Source organism: Hippocampus bargibanti, linkage group LG17 (assembly GCF_051943395.1).
Source record: "Hippocampus bargibanti isolate YZ-2025 linkage group LG17, ASM5194339v1, whole genome shotgun sequence".
Taxonomy (NCBI): Eukaryota; Metazoa; Chordata; class Actinopteri; order Syngnathiformes; family Syngnathidae; genus Hippocampus; species Hippocampus bargibanti.
Genome location: NC_142750.1, coordinates 10,305,998 through 10,318,148, shown reverse-complemented (window position 1 = coordinate 10,318,148; position 12,151 = coordinate 10,305,998). Strand labels below are relative to the sequence as shown.

The window sequence follows — 12,151 nt, the reverse complement described above, 5'->3', positions numbered from 1 at the left end:
CTGGACACGCCAAAGCGGGCATCCCAAACTTGGCAATGTGACTTTCCTAATGTCAATCCGTCTGCATTACCCATCTTAGCCACCTTAAAATGGTTCTTCTGGGATCTTAACAGCAAGGCATCTTTGGCAACAGGTGATGATCCTTCACCTCTATTTTTATGTCGTCCCGCTGCTGTCATGGGCTACTTCATTGACATCTTGGCTTTAATATACTACTTAGATCGAATTCATGTTACCCATTGAAATGCCATTCGAATCCTTCCCAGCCACCAAATACAAAGTAGAACACTTACCTCATAATTAGAGCAAAATGAGCACCAAAACATGCTTCACAAAGCAAAATCGCAATTGCACTTTCACCTCGCAACGTTTATTGCAATTTTCCAGTTTGCCACAAGAGTCATAAAATAGCCTCTTAAAGGACAACCAACGCCTCCGGACACGTTGTGTCCATAAATTGTAAAATCACTTCAAATGACTTCTACTGGATGTATTTCACAAAGAGTCCATGGCATATAGCTATATTATACATTTTTAGACTCGCGCTGAATATTCAGGAAGTTTTGTTTTCGAGTTGGTGACAATTCCTGATGTCACGTCAGGAACGTCACTGACCTAGAAAGCGACACAATGCATTTTGGGTACTTTGTTTGGTCTGAAAACTTTGTGTTGATCTGTGTTGATGACGAAATTAGAAGGAAAACTCATAAATAACGCGATGGTGAATTGTTGTGTGTTGCAACAAGACTATTATTTGATACTAGCTGACAAAAATTCCCAGCAGACAAATCAGCCCACTTCCAACGGAGCTTGGACGCCATCTTGATAATTTTCTGGGACGCTGCATTGGAGTCCAGACTCCTCAAAATGATCCGGAAGGACTTCTTTAATCGATTGCAAACATTTATGCTTTTCTCTTCAGAACTATTTGAATCATATTCATAACTGGATGAGTAACAAGAAAGCATCTTCTCCGAATCTGAAGCCATTGTTTTGATTCTCGAGCAAGGCAAGACCTCTTGGCGTGACGTCACGAACAAGGGGACGGGACCTTCTGAAACTCGCCCTCTCCGAGGTCATTTTGAAGTAGTTTTGGGATACTTTAACTCATTTTTATTGGTGTTTTGCATATGACTAAAAATATCAGCCTGTTTGTTTTGGGTATTTTAGATACTATAAAACGTTTTTCTGATGTCAGTTAGGAAACAAAAAAATGGTGTCGGTTGTCCTTTAAATCATGATCTTTGTGTTTGAGCAAGTTGCCAGTAGTTGTGTTCCAAAGTTTGACTTTGTGGTGTTCGTTTTGAAAGGGCGCATCACTGTCATTGCGACCACTGCCTTAGCATCTAAGGCTTTTAAATCCAAGAAAGCAGGTGGTCCTTGAGTCCAGGTTAAAAACCAAGGTCAGAGGCATTTCAAGACCCCTTTGTGGCTTCAGCCACAAAGTACAAGATAGGCCTCACCACCACCTAACAATAAAAAAAAAACATTCCAATCACAAATAATGCACACCAAGTTTTTTTCAGTTTGTACTTTAGGGATGAAAAAAAAATCATGGCAGTGGATTCTAGTGCACACAGTACACACATAAGGCCATTCATTGTAGTGGTTGATGAAGAACTGTGATATTAAGATGAATTAATATAAGACATTTGAACAGATATCCACTTTTGTAAACTGTCCCTAGAGGAGTTAAATATCGTTGGTGCTTGGTTGATCTATTTAATTGATTTATGTTGAGTAGGGGTCGATGACCACCAGAGCAGATGCACTTTCAGACGTCTATTACGCACCACATTGAACACAAAAATACAAAATGAGAACACGGGCAAAGAGCTTTTTTAGTCTAGGGTAAAAGTTTAAAAAGAAACATCTATGAATAGCTAAATACAGTAAAGTCTCGTTATATCGATATCGGATATATCGATAGTCCCGGTTATATCGATACTATTTCTATGCACGCACGGAGAAAATTACATGCAAACAGGGTCGGATATATCGATAGTCCCGGTTATATCGATATTTTTTCGGACTCCCTTGAATATCGATATAACGAGACTTTACTGTATATGGATGCGAAACCACCAATGCGTGGGGGATGTCCAATGTATGAGTAAATTGAGTTACTAAAAAAACTATGAAGATACTTTTTGTGTTATTTGTTTAGGTGTTGTGCTCTGTGAGATTTCCAATGTCAGATTGAACACGTTTGATTAATATATCGAGGGGAAGACTTGATTATAGTGGAATTGAATGATTTCTTGTTACAACCCCGGGCCAAGGTTAGCAGCCCACCGTGTCTCCAAGTTAGAGGGTGACGGTGTGTCGCCTGAGAACACATGTGGGCCACATTTAGCCGGGGAGAGTGTAGGAAACTTAATCTTTTGGCGCAGAGGAATACAAGGTGAAAACCACGAGTGTGAACAACAGTGGTGGCCATTCTATTTGGTTCCTGGGACTTCTTCACCGTAATCCAACTCTTAAATGATAACCGACACCATTTTTTTGTTTCCTTACAGACATCAGAAAAACGTTTTATAGCATCTAAAATACCCAAAAGGCGCAGGCTGATATTTTTAGTCAAATGCAAAACACTAATAAAATGACTTAAAGTGTCCCAAAACTGCCACAAAATGACCTCGGAGCTGGGGATTTTCAGAAAGTCCACCCCCAGTTCATGACGTCACGCCAGGACGTCTTGCCTTGCTCCAGAATCAAAACAATGGCTTCAGAGAGCTCAGATTCGGAGAAGATGCTTTCTTGTTACTCATCTAGTTATGAATAGTTATCAAATAGTTCTGAAGAGGAAAGCACAAATGTTTGCAATCGATTAAAGTAGTTCTTCCGTATCAATTCAAGCCGTCTGGACTCCAATATAGCGCCCGGAAAATGCACAAGATGGTGCACAAGCTCCGTTGGAAATGGCCGCTGTGTAAATTTACACATTCTTTATGCGTGTTAACGCAATTGGCTGCAACACACAATGATTCACCATTGCGTTGTTTATGTAGTTCTCCTTCTAATTTTGCCATCAACACGATGTTTTCAGACGGAAATACCCAAAATGCATTGTGTGTCGCTTTCTCGGTCAGGGGCGTTCCAAAAACAAAACTTCCTGAATATTCAGCGCGAGTCTTAAAACGTAAAATATAGCTATACACGCTGGAATCTTTGTAAAATGCGCTCAATATAAGTCATTTGAAGTGATTTTACAAATTATGGACACGACTTGTCCGGAGACGTCGGTTGTCCTTTAAGAGCATTACGATGACATTGCAATTATAGAAGCTGTTAAACTGCACAAAAATGAACCCAAATACGCGAATATATGCAGGATAAAAAAAAACGTATCTGAAGCAGTATCAAAACCAAAAACTTCATTAAGTTTGTGAGTCAGCTTGTTTTTAATCCTGGCCAACAGGCATCAGTGAGCTGACAGGTCGATGACAGGTCACTCAACGGCATCTGTCCTCTACTAGTTCATCTCGGACGTTAACATCAGTCACCACTCGCTCATCAGCTTCCCGCTGACAGACGCAGGCGCTACGCCGTAATTTTCACCCTTCATCTGGGATTCCTCACACACTTTCATTTTGGTAATTGAGACTTGTGTTAATAATGCTGTGGTGGCATATATTCTAACATTCCCCTGAAGTGACCCCTTTATAAGCCGTCTTTTGCGATGTCTGTTGAGTATTATTATATGTGCTGTTCGGATGTGTTCCACAGGGAAATTGGCAGACCTCCTCTGGCGTTCGCTGAGAAAAAGAAATAGACATTTTACTGTTTTTGTGGTCAGGTCAAATCAATAAAAGTATACTGACAAATGACTTTGTGGACTGGTGCCAGCAGAATCACTTCCAGATCAACACCGGGAAAACCAAGGAGCTGGTAACAATCCTCACCTGCACCGTTGAACATCCAGGGTTGGGACGTTGAGAGGGTGACCTCCTACAAGTACCTGGGTGTTACTCTCAACAATAAACTGGACTGGACTACAAATACGGATGCCCTAATCAAAAAGGGACAGAGTCGCCTCTTCCTACTCAGGAAACAGGTCTTTTGGGGTTGAGGGGTCACTCTTAAAGACTTTCTATGACTCTGTGTTGGTTTCAGCCATCCACGATGGAATTGTCTGTTGGTCAGGCAGCATCATCACCCGGGGCAGGAAAAGACTGGAGCGCCTTGTCAAGAGGGCCTGTTCTGTCCTGGGCTGCTCACTGGACGGACTCTCTGGAGGAGGTGGGCAACAGACAGACGCTAGCTAAACTAAAAGCTATGATGGACAGTCCCTCCTGCCCACCCTGACAGCACTGGGTAGCTCCTTCAGCCAGAGACTATTACACCCGCGCTGCAAGAAAGAGAGGTACCGCCGCTCGTTCCTACCGACTGCTGTCAGGCTTCGCAATTCTCAATGATCAAATCTTCTTCTTCTTTTCCTTTTGGCTTTTCCCTTCAAGGGGTCGCCACAGCAAATCAATGTCCTCCATCTTTAGAGTTTTGATCCGCATGTTTGTTTTGGCCAAGCTTTTATGTCTGATGCCCTTCCTGACACAACCCTCTGTATTTATCCGGGCGTGGGACCGGCACAAGAAGACATAACTGGACACTTGTAAATATGGGATGATGCAATACAGCTACATATATCAATATGCCTTTCTTGATACTTGCACTATGTACAATTTTTTTATGAAACGGTTTTGCACATTTACATTTGCACAGTATACAGTTGACATTTTTATTTTGCTATGCTTATATCTTGTTTTCTATCCTTTCACCCCCACCCCATCTCCTTTCAAATTGCTGCTGTGGACTGGAAATTTCCCCATTGTGGGACGAATTTAAGGTTTTCTGATATTTTCTGATTTTGTCACCATATTGTGGCATGTTGAGGCTAACGACTACGTTGATGTGATTTGAGGAATTTTGATGCTCTCGCTTCCACCGACGCAATATCAATCGTCTTCACCCGTCTCTCACTCCTCACACCACTGCTATCCTCGTTTATAGTCTTGTCACCTCCCGGATTGACTATTTCAATTCACTTCTCTTTGGTGTCCCTCAGAAACTTCTCCACCAACTTCAACTCGTCCAGAATACTTCAGCCCGGATCATCACTAGAACCTCATCCTTTCACCACATCACCCCTGTCCTCCAAAAGCTCCACTGGCTCCTGGTCAAATATAGAATCAACTTTAAAATTCTTCTTTATACATTTAAAGCTATCCAGAACCTTGCCCCCCCCCCCCATACCTATCTGACCTTCTTCAAATTTCTATTCCCTCTCGTTCCCTCAGATCCTCTTCCTCCCTCCGCCTCTGTGCCCCGTCCCTGTCTAAGCACGATGGGTGACAGAGCCTTCAGCTGCTCTGCCCCCAAACTCTGGAACTCACTTCCTCCCAACATTCCTAACAGCAATTCTCTTCCCAACTTCAAGTCCCATCTCAAAACCCACCTATTTAAAATTGCATTTTCTGTGTAGCTCTCTCTCTTGTTTCTGTTTATAATTGTATTTTATTTATTGCATTCTATGTGTGACATTTTATTTATGATAGTAACTATTCTTGTCTGTGACTGTAAAGTGTCCTTGAGAGCTTTGAAAGGCGCTTAAAATGAAATTTATTCTTATTAGCAAAATTGTGAAAGAAATGAAAGTAGAAAAGCAAAACACAGAAGCTATTATTATTATTATTAGTAGTAGTAGTAGTAAGCAAGTATGAAACATTTTCAGGAAGTGCGTCAGTTACTCGTGGATGGAGAGTGGTCTCCTTGTAGGTGCAGTCATCAAACAGATGAGTCAAGGTCACGAAACATTGACTCAAATTTTGTTTTTTTACAGTAACAACAAAAGCTACTTTTCATTCTTGTGTATATCATTTGTTTTATTTGTCCTGTTTCATCTCCAATCTCTTCTCTGTCTTGTACTTCCTCATTTGAGCTGCTATGGCATTGGCGATCTCCGTGTTTCTTTTGTTCTGACCAAAATACTCCAAAAACTGTCCGTCAGGTCCGACCAAGTACATGATAATGGTATGGTCCACCTAACAAAATGACAAACAATGGCACATATGGAAAAGGGAGAGCGACACGATTCCATGATTGTTTGCGCTGACTCACAATGTAGTCGTTGTCTTCATCTTTGGGTCCTTGACTGAAGTAAACTCTGTAAGCTCTCGACACTTGCTCCACTTGAGCCGTCGTCCCCGTCAGGCCTATCAACTTGGGAGAAAACTCTAGACAAACACAGAGATGACGATTAATAAGCATGACTGACCCGAAAAGCCCCTTTCACACAAAGGTTTAGCATAATTGCCGTTTAAGGGACGTCAAGTCCGCTGTGACAATTTACATAAGTCATCTTGGCTGGTTGGTCTGAATGTGAGAATCATGGGCGCGAGTTGTGGTCTACAGCAGGATGCGTGTGTCAGTCTCTATTTTTGTATTTGACTCCAAGATCAATAAACAACTAGTATGGTTCTCCTTGCGCACGTGCCAGCAAATTAACAGTGTATTACTCCTTTTTTCCCCTTTCAGTCCATATCAAAGATTACTCCGTAATATTTTTTTTCTCTGTGGTTTCTCACACGATGCCATACCTTTGACGTAAGCCCCCATGGCCTCCGGTGTGTCCCTGTCAGGGTCAATGGTGATGAGGATGGGCGTCAGGTTGGGCAGAGACTTGATTTTGTCTGGATTTAAAAAAAAAACAAAGGCATGAGGATTGGATCACAACTGTATATTTTTGTGTTTGTGTACACTGCACCTTAAGTCATTCACTGCCAGATGTGGAAAAAAATGTGTCCACTCCAGTGCCAGGGTTTTTGTCATTTTCACTCAAATTTCAGGACTCACAGAATATTGACTTTTAGGACTACATAAACATTAATTGCAGCGTAAGAAACCTTAGACTCTCTTCTTTCATCAGAAAAAAAAGAGTTAATTCCTAAATTATGAGTCGGGAGTTGAGTGAGCTTGAAATGAGGGTGGCTGTCCAAAATACAATGCAATACATACATTTGGATTGGATTTGCCTTTATTAGTCTCACAGTGGAGTGGATTTATATAGCGCTTTAACAACAGCTGAAGCTGGAACAACGCGCTAACATGGAAAAAAAAGGGAAATGCCTGCCCTTGTGGAAGGCAAAACATTGCCAGAGATCTGACCTCTGCACCGGCTTTATCTGTACCCGCAGCAAGAAAAAACAAAACCCAAACAAATTTGGGAATGGTGCTCTCCGTCATATTGTCAATTCCCAAATTTGGGAATGACAGTGAACGAGTTAAGTATTCTATCAGTTTCGCTGTCACAAAAACAAACAAATAAATCGCAAATATAAAATCTAAAAAAGTACATCACCATGAACCAACCTATGGTGGCGCACGACCGGAATTACAGGAATCTTATTTACCAATTTCGTCCACGACTTCCATCATCTTCTCCAACTCGTCGGGGCAGATGTCAGGACAGTGCGTGAAACCGAAGTAGATCAGCACCCACTGGCCCAAGAAGTCGTCGCTGCTCACCGACTTCCTGTTGTGGTCCACCAGTAAGAACGGTCCACCTAGCGCCGGTCGACCCATCGACTTGTTTCGTTCTTTTTCCATCACTGCCAACCCGTTGCGTCGTTAGGGACTTGACTTAGATGTTTAATTTGTTTTGTACCAAAGTTTATAAGCCAAGGCAAGTTAAATATGTACACAGTAACTTACATTCTTCTTTTTCACCCTTTAAGTATTTCATCCCGACGAGAAGAGCTCCCCCAATGGCGAAGGTTACTGCTAAAGATTTCCACGTGACAGGCTTCACAGGAAAAAAATCATGTTATTATTTCATCATTTCCAGGCTGTGATCTGAATTTACTGACTGCGATCAGAATCAGAATATTGATGTTAAACAGTGATAAACAGGCGTTCAGTGGTGACAGAAATAACAACGCACAGGAATGATGGAAGGTGCCTTTTTCTCTACAAAATTTACAAACGAAAAGACCCACCGCAGACTTTTTGGATTTGCCTCCTGACGAAGGTGGTGAAGGAATTGTGGAAAACCACTTGGCGCTTTGCAGATGTTGACATCGTGTTGCGAGGCAGGAGTGCCGCTGCGTCACATTCACCTGTCAATCACATTGTGGATGAGTTATCTGACATGTTCACCTGTCTATCAAATTAATCCCGTAATTATACATTTTGAGCACGTGCTCTTATTTCTCCACACTACAGCAGTGTGGACAAGTCAACATTCAACCAAGGACACTGAGGCTTTTAAACGCTTAAATTGCACTGACTAGATAATAAACACCTTTGGACATTGTGCCGTATCGTTGTAAAACTACAATATTAGACATAAGTTAGCAGCAAAAATTCGCCAGCACCGTCAATCAAGAGCAAACTTAAATTGGAGCTTTTCCTAAGGACTTTGGTGGTCAAATTGTCAAATGACCTACTCGGCAGCAGACGCTCGTCGGCAGCCGTGACCGTGTGCGTATTGGTTCGAGGTCCCTTCGTATGAGCCGGTGGAAGAATTTGACGCTTTGAAAGACGTTATCATAACCGCCAAAGCGTTTACAGCCCACATGGTAAAACAAAACCCGCTGTGACATCGTTTACCGAACCTATAAGTTTATAAAATGTGACGAAAGGGAAACCGGAACTCGCCCTTTCAACATGCTGCTCTCAGATCAGATTTTTCGGCGACAGGGGTAAAAAAAGATGCATAGGCTGGTTTCAGATCAGCGAATTGCAGAGAGGGTGGGGGGATAGTTAAGGTCTTCTTCGTGGCTGCCATTAGTTTACGTTTCTGTGCTGCACTCTAGAGAATGAAAACGCAACTGCCACTGTTATTTTTTTTTATGTTTTAGAGGTGGCACAATTATTGGATACCAAAAACACTCTGGCATTAGACTCAACGTAACTCATATTTGATCTTAGTTTCACTCCTTTGTCCTTTCTACTGTCTTTGTGACTGATTTATTGCAGTATGTATATATGAAAGTTGGTCCATGTACAGCACGATGTGAGCAGTGTTGGTTGTTTGAACACTTGAGTTTAGTTGACTGCTTATTTTAAAATAAAAGGAAAAAGTAGACTAGAAATGAAAAGTCCTTCACACAAAATGACATTAAATGTCCTGTCAATTTCATGTTATATTCATTTTGATAATTGAACACAAATTTGTGCAAAAATATTTTCCCTTTTACTAAATGTAATGCCGGTACTGAAAACACAAAATCACTGGAACAAAGCATTTGTATCTATTGAGTTATACAATAAAAAAAGAAAAAAAAATTAAACATCATGCTTCATTAGAAAATGGTATTAGTTTAGAATGTTCAGTCATACAACAAATAAAATGTCCTTTTGTTGCCATTACAGTGCAGTCTTGCAGTGTGACGGCCAGTTGGCACGTAGCTCCTCGTGGGCGTGGAAGTAAAACCAGCACACAAATGGAAACAGTGTGACGAGAATGGCGGCCGACACTCTCAACTTGCCCACTGCTGTCCTGGAGAACCCCAAAAGGTAGACATATGTCAATCAAATGTCAATGTATTGCAATAAAACTGTGACATGTTAATGTATTGATGTTGACTGCACCTTCCAGAGTGACGACACAGCAGAAGCCACAAAATTGTTAACACTACACCACCAAACTCTCTAAAAATAAATACATAAACATTAAAATGAATATGAGGCATAAACGTTTTCAACATGTATTTTAATTTCATTTATACATGATACTAAATAAATAGCAGTGTTTGAAATAACGTCTTCCCAGAGGCCCGGGGCGTACAACTACTATGTCAGGCGTACAACTTTCAAAACATCTTGGCCCGGGTGGCCGACAACTTCTTCAAAACAATAAAATAAAATAAAACAATTCCAAATCAAACGTTTGTTTTTTTCAATAAAGCAAAAGCTACAAGCAAATTGCCATAAGCCACGTGGACTCCTCTTAATAAGCGCCTTTCAAAACTCTCAAGCACACTTTACAGACACGGTATAGTCCTAAGCACGAAACAGGCTTCTGATTGGCTGCCGTGCCAAGTATGCAAAGTGCCAAACGAATGTTCGTTTGGCACATGGCTTTTAGCAGACAACGCAACGCAAACATTGCATTATGGACCATGACGACAAACGACAACTGGAATTAAAATCTTCAGCAAGCTTTGCTGCTGTGAAATGTAAATTTCTCCACTGTGAGACTAATAAAGGCAAATCCAATCCAATCCAAGGGATATTTACCATAAATTAAGCAAGCAATTCCTTAATTTAACAAAAAAAATCATTTCTACTTTGCAACAATGTTGTTGTTGTTCTTCTTCTTCTTTTGCAATTGGTCGTCTTATTGTGTTTCAAGTTGTGAAGAATGGGGCAGACAACTTTATGGCCCGGCAGGCAACTTTTCAGAGTTGTCTGCCCTCGTGTCCGCTAACTTTTTGTCATGAGATTCAGACACTGTAAATAGTTACATATACTGTATCATGATCACTCGAAAACGTAGATGATCCCATAATCCAAGCAGGTCTGGGGGTTTATCGTATAGTCTTCACCTACCTGGCCTCCTCTTCTTGAAACGGGCCTGTTGTGTTGTGGTTGTAAAGCTTCCATCCAATGATGAGGAGCATGCCTGTGCACAGCATCATGTGCAAGTCAGCCACACGTCTCCATGCTAGCATCTCTGTAAAACCATAAACAGCAACACAGAGCAATCAAATGTTAAGATTTAATTGAAATTAACATTTACTTTTCATTGTGTTTGGCTATTTTAACATTTTGCAGACAGAGATTGATTTTTGTGCTTCACTCTTAAGTACTGTGCACAAAACTTGTATCAATAAAAATTACACTCATCGTATTCCTGCAACAATGAGTCATCAATTTGTAGATTGACTTTTCTTAAATTCCATATTCTTGCGTTGAGTCGCGGAGACAGACATGACACTTCCAACATGGCGAACGAGTCGACGTATGGCAGCAACGGGTCAATCAGAATGAGGTTTGTGTACCTGTCACGTGGGGTTTGAGCCCAATGAGGGCACAGAGGAAGGCAGGAACGCCATAGCCGAACTACAACAGAAACATCACGCAAAGTGATCACTATAACGAAAACTTCGACTTGAAAGTTATGCCTTTATGCTTCATTCTATGTATTTATTATTTACCATCCACAAAGCGGCATCCGGGTCGTTGATCTGCTCAACACAGACAGAAGTTCACGGTGGTGCTGTTGTTGTTTGAACGCTGAGTAACTTTGTTCAAGTATAAAAGCTCACCTGTACGTAGGTCGCCAAACCAAAGAATAAAGCCATCATCCCATTGCACGCTCGCCAAACAACAAGCATCCAGGTGGTCGCCGTGTAAGCGCTGACTTGGAGTGCCATGCTCGTCTCCGCCCGCCCGCACGAGACGTCCTGGCTTCCTTTTTCAAGGGTCCCCGCCGAGTCTCTGGTCGGGATCTGACTGTAATTTGCCGTTTCACTGTCGTCCATGTCCGTTTGGTTCAATCATCGCGAGCGCTCAAGAGTACTGTCACCTAGTTTGTAAAATAGTGGACTTTGTTTTCATAAAGTACGTTTGAACAATTACGTTATCTTGTATTTTATTTATCACCTTTGACCGGAGAGACCAGCTTATGATAGTGGAGTTAATACAGATTCAAATATCATCATGAAAGCAAACCGAAAAGTTCTTATTGTTATCATTTAAACTAAGTAACCTCCAATACTAAAGTTACGTTTGGCAGATGTGAATCAAGGCATCGGTCTGAAGTGCAAAGTTTATATTTAACCTTACTTCCGGGTTATTTGGTTATCGAGAGTGTGATTCGCTCGTGTTGTGAGGCGTTGACATGTCAAACGTCAACCAGGTAGCCAGTGCAAAAGCCTTGCCATTGTCGAAAAACGTTAATACGTTTCTAAAGTTTTGTTAGACTCACTTCTGAGTTTGTTTTGATCAAATGGCATGTGCGGACAATTAAAAAAACACAAAAACAAAAAGCAACGTCTCTAATTTAAAAAAATATACATCAATGTAAACAAAGTGGATAACAAGTGTTTTCAAAACCAAGTGAGGAACAAAATTATGGCCGTTTTTAATAATGTGTTCAAGCAAGCAAGTGCGCGTGGGCGGTTTAAGTCAAAATTGAAAAATATAC

General features: G+C 41.3%; 2 protein-coding genes across 3 annotated transcripts; both read right to left on the bottom strand.

The window, feature by feature from the left end:
- Nucleotides 1-5,677: 5,677 nt before the first annotated feature.
- On the bottom strand, nucleotides 5,678-8,662 carry sco1 (synthesis of cytochrome C oxidase 1). Its single transcript, XM_089018654.1, has 7 exons — nucleotides 8,445-8,662; nucleotides 7,995-8,114; nucleotides 7,711-7,801; nucleotides 7,410-7,607; nucleotides 6,597-6,689; nucleotides 6,118-6,233; nucleotides 5,678-6,041 (listed from the first exon to the last, which is right to left on the bottom strand). The coding sequence occupies exons 1-7, from the start codon at nucleotides 8,598-8,600 to the stop codon at nucleotides 5,883-5,885; spliced, it is 933 nt and encodes a 310-aa protein (XP_088874780.1). The 5' UTR covers nucleotides 8,601-8,662; the 3' UTR covers nucleotides 5,678-5,882.
- A 451-nt stretch (nucleotides 8,663-9,113) lies between these two features.
- On the bottom strand, nucleotides 9,114-11,767 carry tmem220 (transmembrane protein 220). Of its 2 annotated transcripts, XM_089018441.1 has the most exons (7): nucleotides 11,608-11,764; nucleotides 11,271-11,530; nucleotides 11,160-11,189; nucleotides 11,004-11,064; nucleotides 10,552-10,675; nucleotides 9,592-9,651; nucleotides 9,114-9,499 (listed from the first exon to the last, which is right to left on the bottom strand). In XM_089018441.1, the coding sequence occupies exons 2-7, from the start codon at nucleotides 11,484-11,486 to the stop codon at nucleotides 9,367-9,369; spliced, it is 624 nt and encodes a 207-aa protein (XP_088874567.1). In that variant the 5' UTR covers nucleotides 11,487-11,530; nucleotides 11,608-11,764; the 3' UTR covers nucleotides 9,114-9,366. The 2 variants fall into 2 exon arrangements, with proteins under 2 accessions (XP_088874567.1, XP_088874566.1); XM_089018440.1 differs by having other exon boundaries at nucleotides 11,271-11,767.
- Nucleotides 11,768-12,151: the final 384 nt, after the last annotated feature.